The 13287-nt window shown below is 38.6% G+C and overlaps 2 protein-coding genes across 3 annotated transcripts; both read left to right on the forward strand.

The window, feature by feature from the left end:
- The first annotated feature begins 3940 nt into the window (after nucleotides 1–3940).
- LOC118812367 (protein mono-ADP-ribosyltransferase PARP11-like) lies at nucleotides 3941–10437 on the forward strand. 2 transcript variants are annotated; one of them, XM_036577331.1, is made up of 8 exons: nucleotides 3941–4129; nucleotides 5338–5508; nucleotides 5628–5748; nucleotides 5844–5919; nucleotides 6314–6386; nucleotides 6646–6773; nucleotides 7645–7796; nucleotides 8846–10437. In XM_036577331.1, exons 2-8 carry the CDS (start codon nucleotides 5338–5340, stop codon nucleotides 9160–9162), a joined length of 1038 nt encoding a protein of 345 aa, XP_036433224.1. In that variant the 5' UTR covers nucleotides 3941–4129; the 3' UTR covers nucleotides 9163–10437. The 2 variants fall into 2 exon arrangements, with proteins under 2 accessions (XP_036433224.1, XP_036433225.1); XM_036577332.1 differs by lacking the exon at nucleotides 3941–4129 and having other exon boundaries at nucleotides 5416–5508; nucleotides 5605–5748.
- On the forward strand, nucleotides 10348–13179 carry LOC118812369 (protein mono-ADP-ribosyltransferase PARP11-like). Its single transcript, XM_036577333.1, has 7 exons — nucleotides 10348–10556; nucleotides 10642–10756; nucleotides 10866–10941; nucleotides 11071–11143; nucleotides 12147–12280; nucleotides 12391–12548; nucleotides 12632–13179. Exons 1-7 carry the CDS (start codon nucleotides 10446–10448, stop codon nucleotides 12895–12897), a joined length of 933 nt encoding a protein of 310 aa, XP_036433226.1. The 5' UTR covers nucleotides 10348–10445; the 3' UTR covers nucleotides 12898–13179.
- The last annotated feature ends 108 nt before the right edge of the window (nucleotides 13180–13287 follow it).

The raw sequence follows: 13287 nt of genomic DNA on the forward strand, positions 1-13287 counted from the left end.
TACCCGTTTTCCGCACCTTCTAGCCAGGGTTGGCGTTAGGACTGATCCACCAGCCAGTCCTCGCACAGTGGGCGGGGCTTGACGAAATACAGGTGGAGTTGTGAAACAACTGGCAAGAGGACGTGTCTGGTTTGATGCTTTGGAAGTTCACTGGAAGCATTTAACCTCATCGAGGGAATTTAGGATTTCAGACCATTAAATCTGCCCTTACTCAGACTCCAATGGGAGATCATTTAAACATAATTTAGATCATTTAGAAAGCTATTTGGGTTGATCTCCAAAATGAGTGATCTCCAAAATGGTAAGTTTACAGGAGAAGGAAAAATATTCTTAACTTTCAATGGAAGTTAATGAAACAAAATGGGATTCTTAAGTCATTTTTAAGCCATTTCTATCACTCTGTATTATGACACAATGTAAAGGGCAACTTTTGTTCCGACAGCAACAATAGAAGACTATATAATATTAAATGAAATATTAATTTTGTATAAAAGCATATTAAATTAAAATAGATATGGTTCATAACTCTGTAGTTTCTTAGTGTATTACCACAGTTCCTTTTCTGTAAGGGAGTAAATACAGTGCAGAACTATTTCAGTTTTACCCAAAATTGGGGTTAATTTAGAGCTTTCCACTGTGCCGTTGTTTTTGGTAGTTTGCTGCTCTTTGCTTTATCCATCTCCATGTCTGGCAAGCACTGTCCACTGTAGTCAGCTGAAGGCCTTTTCCGGTGCTAACATTACTGATATATTACTAGTATTGTCATTATTAATCAATTAACTTTGACATTACTCATTTATTCCAATGTTATATAGTGCTTTTATGATGGTTTCGAACTATTGTTGTGCGCAGTACTATTTTTGATTACTTAAGACAGAAAATTAGGCCTTTCTCCAATCCTCTGTGATAAAGAATATATGCCTGCATTTATCTGTAGTCATTCAGTTTTTGCAGAACTATTTAAATTATTGAAAGCGCTATAAATCATAAGAAAAAGCATCATATGAAATCTCTGGTGTACCACCACAGCCCACAAGTTGACAACCACTGGTGAGGAGTGTTCTCATTATGTAGAGGTTTAAAAAAAAAACTTTAAAGCTTTAAAAAGGTTCCTCACACTCACATTCCATTTCCAAAGATGGTTCTTCCTAAAGTGGTTCTTCCATGGGATTCTTCCAAAGAACCCTTTTAAGCCCTTTCATTTTTAAAGATATTTTAATTAGTCTCTCTGGCAGTAGCCACTGTGATATTGTCCTGCTAATGTGGTGCATCTCATAGCGCTGCTGGTTTGAAGTCAAACCACAAACCAATCAAATGATCACATTCATGTCATATTCATATCACATTCACTGTTTCAGCAAATAATCAGGGTGGGAGCATGTGGAAGCCACTGGTTCTCATTCATACCCCTCATTGTAAGGGTAATGTCTCCCTGCTTTGTTGTAACCAATGGTAGACAGTAAAGAAGTACATGGATGTTATAACTGTACTTAAGTACTTTTTTTAAGATTCTGTACTTTTATGAAGTATCTCCATTTCTTGAGACTTTTACTTCCATTCCACTATATTTCACAGTAAATATCCTATTTTTACAACACTTTCTGAAAGATCCTGTGACAGTAGATTTTCTATAATATACGAAAGAATATGAGGCACTTTCACAAATAAATCAAAGCAGTCATAGCACATCTTTTACTAAATCCCTCCCCTGAATGCTCAATGTCCAAACATAGCTTAGCAACTGAAGCTAGGCCCGTGTACCTCTGACAAGCTATCAGAATTAAAGAAAATGCTGTAATGTTTTGTAGGGTATTTTTAAATCAGATACTCAATTTTCTAGGAGTTTGAATGGAGAGTGGAATTTTACCCATTTCCTAAACTGAAGACACAAGAGGGGAAAAGTGGGGTTGATAGAATATCTCATTATATTTTTACTTTTTATCCTTAAGTACAATTAAATGCAAATACTTTTGTACTTCAACTCAAGCAAAAAATCTAAAGAGAGCACTAAAACATTTACTTGCGTAAAGAGTATCTCTCTTTTCGCTGAAGTACTGGATTTGTGTACTTTGTGCACCACTGATTGTAACCTCATGAAGCATGTGTTAATGTGCTACTGAGTTGAGTCATGTGTTGTAGCATGGAAACACCAACATATGCAAAGCCGGGAACTCCAGGAGCAGAATGTAGAAGCACAGGACAAAGCCAGCCAGCCTTGGAAGCCTATTGACTGGTTCAGTGTTTTCCCTGGTTTAACCTCTCAAAGCCTTGAAGACTTGGAAAAGAGGAGTGATTTCAGACGTTTTGTAGAGGATGATGCTCAATATCCACTCACCGAGCACTTGTTTCTACACTCATTGTCCATTTTTCTCACCTGCACTTACCATAAAGGTGCACTTTTGTCATCCTACAGCTAAAGACTGTAGTCTGTCTGTTTCTCTGCATACTTTATTAGCCCACCTTTTACTCTGTACTTTAATGGCCAGGATCCCCACAGAACCACCAGTGACACTGACGTGGTGGTTTTGAGTTAGTGTGATGAGATGCACTGGTATGAGTGGATCAGACACAGCAGTGCTGCTGGAGTTTTTAAACATCTTGGTGTCACTGTTGTACTAAGAGTAGTTCACCAATCAAAAAATATCCAGCAAACAGCGTCCTGTGGGCAGCGTCCTGTGATGATGTGGGATGAGCAACACAAATTGAGCAGAAACAGATGAGCTACTGTCTCTGACTTTATATTTACAAGGTGGACTGACGAGGTAGGAGCGTCTAATAGAGTGGACAGGAAATTCGGAGGATACCAATCCCTGTTGAACATGTTTAAAAACTCCAGCAGCACTGCTGTGTCTGATCCACTCATACCAGCGCAACACACGCTCACTCGCCACCACCATCAGTGTGACTGCAGTGCTGAGAATGATCCACCACCCAAATAATACCTGCTGTGTGGTGGTCCTGTGGGGTGGTCCTGACTATTGAAGAACAGGGTAAAAGGGGCTAACAAAGTACACAGAGAAACAGATGGACTACAGTCTGTAGTTGTAGAGCCACAAAGTGAACCAATATGGTAAGCAGAGCTAATAAAATGAACAAAGAGTGTAGAAATAAGGAGGTGTTCTTAATAAAGTGCTGGGTGAGTGCATATCAGACACAGTGTATATTGTATTCATAAAATTCTGATAACATTTGAAATGCCAGCCCTGACACTGGAGAGCCCTGTCTTCATCCTAAATCTCAGATTTCAAAGTGTGTTTTGTATTGCTAGCAACTTGACAAACAATGATAATGGAAAATCCAGAGTATCCAATTTACACACACACACACACACAAACAAAGAGAGAGAGAGAGCCCCTGCTAATGATATGAGGGCATTAAAGACATTCTTATGATTTACAGAAATGTAATGAAATTTATGGAACAGGGTTCTACTGTTAAGTGACCTCATCACATCAGTGAAAATAAAATGAAAGTACTTTCTTTTCTTCCTCTCATAATCTTCAGGAAATTCGGAGGATACCAATCCCTGTTGAACATGTGACTTGTGGAATATTCCTGTTATTTCATATGTCTGATAATGTTCAGCTAACGGGGTTGAGCGAATGAGCAAAAATGTACATTTTTCATTTTTTATATCATATAGTGGATGACTAAAATTCAGACATTAGTGCGAAAAGATTTTTTACGTGTTTTAATTTTTTTTTTTTTTTCAAAATAAAAGGTAGTTTTAGCTGGGACGACCAGAAATACTGTTTTGTATGTGATGTAGGTTATTACCTTCACTTTACACTGCATATCTGTAAAAGCAATAACCTTGGCACCACAATGCTGAAACCAGCGGGCCTGTTCACTTTCCTTTTCTACGAAAACCCTCATGAATCATCGGGGTTTCGGTGCGACATGTCCTGGCGTCGTTACGTCCACAGTGACGTATGCGGAAGCGGCAGATAAACAATAACAACGAAGTGCAGCAACCAAGAGCTCAAATAAAAATAATAATGACGATAATATTAATAACGACAGCAGCAGGGCTTTACTGCTTTTAAATTAAAGGCAACTGTACTTCGTACTTCGATAAATAATAGACTGAATCAGTCCTGCCAAGAGGCACGAAAACGCATCGGATAAGGTAATGTTAGATAATGTAGTGTAATGTACAGCACAGCGCGTTAAGTTAGCTGTTTAGACCGCTGTTGTGACTGTTATGAAGACTAATGTGAGAGCAGTAGCCCCAGTAACGGCATCGAGGCTGTAAAAATGTGCTCAATTTGTTCAGTTAGACGGTAAACGATAAGAGATTTGGTCACCCGTGAAATGTGAAATGTGTTGATACGAACTTACCGCTAAACAACAGACTTAGCTAACATCTTAAGTTTCAGAAAGTATTCGTTTTGTTGAACAAATCCGCTTTTATCCATGTCCACTTAGCCGTGTTTCCATGGGAGTGTACGTTAGTCTCTCTCTCTCTCACTCTGGACGAACCCTATATAACGTTATATCCTATATATAACCCTAGATGAATTTCAGATCTATGCCATATATAAGCATATATGGATTTCCCTTATATTCAACTTATATTTGTCACATATTGACATATATGTGACATATGTGCCAACTTGAGCTGCTCTTAGAGCTGGTTTCCAGGACAAGGAAAAAGCCTAATCATGGACTCAGTTGTCCCAGCTGTCAAAATGCATTGCTCTCTTGCGTGTATGTCTAGCCACTGTTTTTGATGTGTTCATCCTGTCTGTTCACTTTTAGGAGAAACAACACAGCAAATGACAAATATTCTAGTAAGACAATGCAAGATGCTCCACAGTTCATTAATCAGAGCTCAGGCATGACTGAAAACCCGTTGAGACCTTATGGGGCGACGTTGGGAAATGTGTGGAGAAGAAAAATCCACTCAGTATGGATGGTGTGTGGACAGCAGTGTAGAATTTGTAGGAAGTGGTTCTTTTGAAACGTTTTGTTTTAAAAAACAAGAAAATATAACAAAGTAAATATGTGAGGTTAATCTATAAAATGTTAGTGTGTATGCTGTCAGTATGTTTGACAGTGTTCTGTTTATCAGCATTCTGGAGGTCTTCTAATCTTATCTAAAAATATCTAACATATTTTCACTTAGTAAATCAACAACATTTGACCAGGGGTGATCAAACTTTTGCATACAACTGTACACTACTGAAGGTTTCAGTAGTAGGTGCCATGTTGCTTTTATTAGCATCACATTAGTATAAACAGTACCACCCATGTTTCAATATTTGTCAAAAACCTGGCCACCTCCAGCTGTTGTGGCATGCTCAGTGGCTTTTGACTTTTATGGCTTTCCCGTAGATGCATTGCGCTGCAAACGACAAGTGTGTGGCAGCACAGCAGCATGTGGAGAACCCAATATTTGGCCCCAAGAGCCCTGAGGAAGAGTCCTGCGAGGAGGAGATGGACACATCAGAACCCAACTGGCACTGGTTCTACCTGGCCGAGTGTGGAGTGTGGCATATGTTTGAAGTATGTGGTCGCTCCTTGCTTTGCTGTAGTCTACCACATTTGTTTCTAAAGTAGATTAAGCATTCAGCTGTTTTGCATGCTCAGTCATTTTGGCAGCTGCACATTTGTGCTCTCTGCAGATTGATCCCAGTGCAGGATGCTCAGTGACCAGCGATCAGATTGAGCAGAACTACAACAGGAATCAGCATGGCTCCATGGATTTTTACACACCTAAATATACCTATAGATTAGACTTTTCAGGTGGGATACCACACTACACAGTAAGAGCCTTTTTTAACTGAGACCTGTCTGGATCTTTTTTATCTTACACATCTTCTGTGCCTCTGATTTTGTAGTCATGAAGCAAATCAACGTTACAACTGGAAAACAGAGACCAATAAAAAGGGCTTTACAGTCTGCCACTGGATTTAGGTAATATATTTATGTATAGAACATGACAGTGAATGTCAGGTTTGTTGTTTAGTCTTTGCTCAAATGCTATATCAGTGTATTTTATAGTGTTTATATCACATAGTGTAATCGTGATGTATACACTAATGTGTAATCTTGTATCTATGTATAAAATAATGTATGTCATAATCAGGAAAGTGTGTATTACCTTTACTTTACATTGCATATCTGTAAATGTAATAACCTTGGCACCACAATGCTGAAACAAGCGGACTGATTCACTTTCCTTTTCTATAAAAAAAACCCACATTAATCTTTGCTCAGACGCTGTATCAGTGTATTTTAGAGTGTTTATATCACATTGTGTAATCGTGATATATACACTAATGTATATTTTTTCTGAAATGGTGCTCAGATTCATCTGTGATAACTTGGCTCTACCTGTCCCCTGCCACTGGGAAAGAGTTAACACTGATGAGCCTTACCAGGTATAAAAGGCCTGTACACTGCAAGAAGTAGTGTGTTGCTTTTTAATTTATGCAAATGCATGCATAATTTGAAATATACATACCCATATATTTTGTCCCATGTGGAAAAGATGTACACATTTGAATTAAGAAGAATTCTTTGCATCACTTTGATTCTCTCACTGTTAAGTGTGTAAAAACAGGTACAGCACCATTAATAATTGTGCTCATATCTGTATCCACCAAGTTCCCCATGTGACCTTGTCTCTATGTTCATCAGCTCATCCCACTGTGCAGAGACACGTTCGAGTATAAAGAGGTGGCCCGGCTGTATGAGAGGACCATGAGCCAGCCAATCAGATCCATCCAGAGAATACAGAACCTGGACCTATGGGAGTTTTTCTGCAGGTGCTCTGCTCTTATTTACTTCAGCAGTTTCAGTGAATTAGTGTATATTTGAAGACATCAGCAAGTGTTTCAGATGTTGTGCCACTACCTTTTTTGTAGAGAGAATAGTAGTGAGAGTGTAATCGGGCACATTATTTCATTTCTTGTTTCGTTTCAGTTCTTTGGAACTGTTTTGTGCAAAGCAGAGGCTTTGAAACAGTTCGAAATGCATATTATCTGCGTTTTCACCTACTGGATTCAGCTCTCTCCAATCACTTGCTCCACTGTTGCTTATGCAGGCAGTAATACTGATGTGGCTTATTATTGTATATAACTGACAGAGTGCTGAAATTAACAACTAAAAATTAAAGCCTGTTTTTTGTCAATATCACTTGGGGTAAGAAAGACAGCGAGAGAATATAGTCTAAACTTAGTAGAAACAATTATTTTACTTATAACTGATCTCTATTCTATTCTCAGCCAATTTAATGATGTCATGTCCATGAGTTAAATTTTATGTAGTAAGGTTTTAATATATAAACATTACTGATATTATCCTGTGTGTCACGATGCAAAACCCTGGTTTCAAAAGTTTGAATCAGATTGGAGCAATTGATTCATTTTACTCAAATGGTTCGAATAATATGGAATAAGCCCTACTAGATAAAAGTGTGTGAATTAGGTATTGTGATGAAATCATGCCCATTTTTCTCATGTCATGGGTTCAGAGGTACAGTAGTGAAAATACTCTGTATACAGTGCATTTACAAATCTTTTGTCATCCATTTCAGAGCTGTTTTCAACAGAAGTTTAATTATTTTTAAATGATTATACATTAACTATTCAGGAGGTTTTAACCATGTTTTTGTCTTATGTTTATGTTTTGCTAAAGAAAAAAGGCTCAGCTGAGGAAGATAAAACGTGTAATAGACATTGATGAGAGGATGCTGTTTCATGGGACGGGTCACAGCAACGTCCAGGCCATATGCACGTACAACTTTGACTGGAGGCTTACAGGAAGCCATGGCGACGTCTACGGCAAAGGTCCGGTCTTTCTGTCTTGTTCCATGAAGATAACCAATGACACCACATACTGCAACTATTATAATGTGAAGCAGCACTGTGTAAGATTTTTTGTTAAAATTTAAAGATGTAGCGTTACATAGTCAGGAGGAAAAAAACACGATAAAATATGGTGTGTCTCCCTGTAGCCTAAAATAATAATTTAAAGTCAGATGTGTCAGGTCGGATTTTGCAGGAGTTTTTCGGATCACGTCATAAGTCTTTACATATTAACATAACGTGCACAGGCTCAAAAAGAAGAACATTCCGTTGAGATGTGATGTGTGAGTTGGCTTAACTATTGCCAAAACTTTCCTTGAATGAAGTCCAGTCTTTACAGTTACCATCCAATACCTAGTTCATCTAATCATTCCCTCACTACATGAATTCAGGTGTGCTGTCAGAAACCCAGATGTAGTCATCTCACCAAGTTATTAAGGACCTTTTTTAAAAAACAAGAAAATCTTTTTAGCTCCTACTGTATTTGTTGAATTGTGTTTATTCTATTGTTATTTAGTGTTTTTACTGGCAAAACACATTTACTATCCAGATATAGTTGTAAACAATTTTCTTGGCTGCCTAAGACTTTTGCACAGTACTGCATATGCAATTATTTTAAATTGCCATTTAAGTCCAAAAATGTACATCAAATGTCACTGTTAAACACCACTGTGCGGAAGTTTGGCGGCGCTGGTCAAATTACATTTTGTTACTTTTCTAAGTGTAAATAAGTACACATCCCCTACAGAAAGGGCATTTTTATGCACAGTTAATGTTTCTTTGCTGAATTTATCCCTCTGGTAAAAAATAACACAAAATGTGGCCTATGCAAATGTTGTGACAGATTTCATAGTTTGTGGTTTATTTTTTTCCAATATGTTAAAAAAAAATGCACTAAAATTTGCAGGTAAATGCCATATTTAAGTTTGTTTCCTTTAGAGGACATGTAATTTGACCAGAGATATTCAAACTTCTGCAAACAACTGTATACTGATACTGATGTTCTCTGAATGTTCCCTGCTTCTCCACAGGAAGCTATTTCGCTCGCGATGCCAAGTACTCCAGCAAGTTCTGCCACTCGACCAGCAAGCATAACTTCACTCTGCAGAGACACGGCCTGGCGCCACCCATCTTCCAAAGCGAGCCGCCTTACAAGTGCATGTTCCTGGCACGGGTGCTGGTGGGGGAGTTCACAGTGGGTCACCCTCACTTCTGCCGGCCGCCCTCCAAAGACTTGAGCATTGCCAACTTCTTTGACAGCTGCGTAGACGACATGATCAACCCCAAGATCTTTGTGATTTTCGACAGCAACCAGATCTACCCAGAGTACCTTATCGAGTTTTACTGACGTCAAAGAAGAAGGACTAAAGCGTTAGCTTTCTAGTTTTATTTAATGACCACATAGGATGGTTGGTTCCATTAAACATGCTGAATTAGTCCTGACCTGAATAGCCATGCCTTTCCTGTGAAACAGTGCCAAAGTGACAGTGTGTTCTGCGGACATGGCGCTAATTATGGCGTGCCTTCGATGTAAACAGCATAGTCGGGCAACGGACTGGAAGCGCATAGACGGCCTAGTGTGTCCTAGTATGTCCAGTATACGTATACGAAGCTCCTGTCCATTCACTCCATGTATATGTCCCATACGCACAACTGCTTTCTCTTCTTTTTTGGGGGGATAATTTATGTATTCCATTTATCTACCTCACCGTAATTCTACCTCATGTCAAGTAGTCCTGCAGATCACAAGACATTTGCTAGGGACCCCTGTCATTTCACCTGTAGTTCAGTAGGAATTCCACCATCACTGACTTCACATTAGTCAGCAGCGAATCCTTTAGTAATTACTGTACTTGACTCACCATGTGCTTTACTGTAGGTGGTTTTAGCATCAAATGTATGGACTAGCCCAGAGCTGTTGGGAACAAGTTTATTTCTTCAACCAAAACAGAAAACCTATGTTAATGCCCAGTGTGGGGTCTTCAAATGCAATTTCAAATTCAAACCACATTGCACACCTCAGCATGCACATATGTAAAATACTGTCTATAATCATTTACACTGTATGGTCTGTATATATACATGTACATTAGAGAAATTTATTGTCCTTTGCGTGTGAGAAATGGGGGGTTAATTTCAGATGGTGCGTTATTGTGTCTCCACTGGAAACAGTAATGGGTTGAATTTACCTGATTCTACACCATTATCACATGAATCAAATGTATTACATTAACAGTTACTGCTTGACGGAAATTGTCTTAATGTAATATATTTGGTATATTTTATTCATTTGCAGATGAAAGTTAATCAAGTGAATTCACTTTTTCAGTCCAATATGATTGTGTTTGTATGGGGAAAAAGTTACTTGGAGACATCTATAACATTGATGACTCACTTGTTCACACTGTAAATGTTTATAATCTAGGCAAGTGTGTCTACCCCGATAGGAAGTGGTTGTCAAGGGGACGCCCATTGCGCAAGCACATGATGTCAAAGTAGGAGTGCCGGTTGTTTTTCCTGTTCACCTGTGCCAGTTCAAACTGTTGCCAAGTTTACCAGGAGTAACAGTGAGATGAAGTCTTCAGTGATCTCGTATTGTACAGTAAAAATTACTGTTATTTAACTGCTGTCATGTTTGCTGATATGGAATATGAGGATTATGGGATTGAGCCTATGGACACATCAGACACTCTTTGGTACTGGTTCTATCAAGCGGAATGTGGCATTTGGCACAGAATTGAGGTACTGTCCTATTTACATGTGATTTCTATTCTAAACTGTTTATTGTCAGCTTGCTGTTTTCTCAAGTCTTTTAACTACCTCGCAGGATGATCCAATAAGCTCCCTCACCAGCTCAGAATTGGAGAGGTATTACTTGAAAAACCCCCAAGGAGTTTTAGACATTACCACAGCAGGAGTCCGCTTTCGAATTAATTTCTCAGGTAATAACATTTCTCAAGACACTATGATCATTAAAAGTCCTTACTGTTGGATTTAGGGCAATAAGTGCTGTATGAAATCAGTTGTTTTTCTGATCTCTGAAAATCACAGAGCACACGCAGACCAACTTAACAACACGGAAGACAAGAAAAATAAAGCGCTCTTCTGCTACTGAACGGACTTTAAGGTCAGTATTTTTGTATATGCATGTTAAATTTGCTTAGCCTTCCTAGTGGGCTGTTCGTGAATGGATGGAAACATGAGTGTTTCACATTTGCCATGAAATGAAAGTGAAAGTGGGTCTTCTATGTAACAGATGTAAATGTCCTGACCAGGCACCATCTGTTCCAGCTCACTGGGAAAACATGGACCCTGAGAAACCTTATCAGGTATGATGTATGATTAAAACAAATCTAAATATATGTATTCTAATTTATATAGCTTTTTCACTTGAGGTTTACTATAAAACTCATAATCTGGGACAGGGGGCGGGGCAGTTGGTTAGTACTGCCTTCTGGCAAAATCATTCAGTTTCACAGTGATTAACTTACAAAAAATTTCCCCATCCAACAACTCACCTTTATAACCAAACACCAAAAGAAACTCATGTCCCATGATCAAATACTGTGCAAGGTCTTCATAATCAGTTGATATCAAAGTATACCTCTTGCTTCATCACAATATACCAAGTTCACTGCTTTTAAGCTTTTAATTCCTTGAAACTTAAGGCCCGTGTGACCACTTAATTATCATAGCTTGCATATGAGTTTTGTAATAGTTACTGAATAATTTATAATTCATTGTAGCTACTGAATAAGTCATAGCAGCTAGTGAGTAATTCAAGGTAGTTACTGAATACAGGGTTGGCTCTAGCCTTTAGGGGACCCTAAGCAGGATATTTTTGGAGCCCTCATCTTGCTACTGGATATATTGTAAAAATTAGAGGCTAAATAATAACAATGATGATCACAAACTGTCTAAATTATGTACATTTAAGACTAGCTAATCTGTGTATTTCTGACGATTGGATGCTCATTTGAGGTGAATCCTCACCATTCTCGATCCAGGGCTCTGTCTAACCAAACTGTTGCTTGCTTCCCAAGCTAACTTTTCTCATCCTCTCTCAATTCTTTTTTTAGATATCATTAACCAGTTGCTTATTCCCCTCACTTGAGCATCTATATATTGGTATAGTAATAACCCAGAAGTTGTTAGGGGGCCCCAAGCAGCTGCTTATAATCACTTAGTGGGTAGAACCCTGGTTTTAAAATGAATAATTGAATAATAAGCCTAGGGTTGTTTCATACAACCCATAAAGTAAAAATCACATTAGTATTAATAAAGTGATTTTTATTGTAATAACCTTTTAAAAGACTGTTCTCTCTTCATCAGGCTTTTTGTCTGAAGCAGGACACAAACGAGTTTAAGGAAGTGGAGAAATACATTCGAGAAATGGGTATACTGTATAAACCCATTAAAAACATTTACAGAATACAGAACGTGGACCTCTGGGAGTTGTACTGTAGGTAAGTAAACTTGTTCAATCATTTGTGCTTATTGTAATGTGTAGCAATGGCTTCTACATCTTGGTATACAATCTGTCCATACATCACTGTTTGTGTTGGGTTATGCTTAGGAAAAGAGCACAGCTAAAGAGAATAAAGGGTCAACCTGACATTGAAGAACAAATGTTGTTTCACGGCACGAGCAGAGACAATGTACATAGCATTTGCTTGTACAATTTTGACTGCAACCTCTCTGACCAGAGAAGGCGAGCTCATGTACTCGGCAAAGGTAGGTTTGAAATATTTTCTTTGTGTTTTCATATTGTTAAAAATATCTAAGATTACACAAGATGTACTTTCCTTTTTCTCTAGGGACTTACTTTGCAAAACATGCATCGTATGCTGCTAACTACAGTTTGACTGCCAACCCAGGAGTTAATACCCTCCAAATAATGTTCCTGGCACGTGTGACTGTAGGAAAATATAAGAAGGGACAGTCCGATCTCTGCAAACCTGATGGTGACCAAACAGAGAACATACATGACAGTTGTGTGGACAATGAAATGTACCCCAGAATTTTTGTTATCTTTGACTCCAATCAGATATATCCAGAGTATTTGCTCGAGTATGTTGGTTAATTTCATGAGGTAGTTGAGTTAGTCGAGTTAGGTTAGATGGCACCAACCTGTTCCGTCAAGTGCATGATCCCCACACACAAGTGAAAACACGAAAGAAATTGCAGAAGAATAACCAAATAGTAAATCTACTCACTTACTGGACCCGCGTTCCTGAGCTAGCACTTCACCACAGACCATAAATCTTTATTCTCTCGCTGAAAACATGCTTCAAGTTCAGCCATCAATCAAGACCCTCCCTCCGTAACGAGCTCACCCAATAGGAACTCATAATTGACATTCACCTGTCTTCCATGGCCTGTAGGAGGAGCCATTTTGCAGAGCTTGCACACACAAATTATTTCTCTGTGTTTGATGAGGTGTATGTTTTGTAGTACCGCTCTCACAACCCTG

Source organism: Colossoma macropomum, unplaced genomic scaffold, assembly GCF_904425465.1.
Source record: "Colossoma macropomum unplaced genomic scaffold, Colossoma_macropomum, whole genome shotgun sequence".
NCBI lineage: Eukaryota > Metazoa > Chordata > Actinopteri > Characiformes > Serrasalmidae > Colossoma > Colossoma macropomum.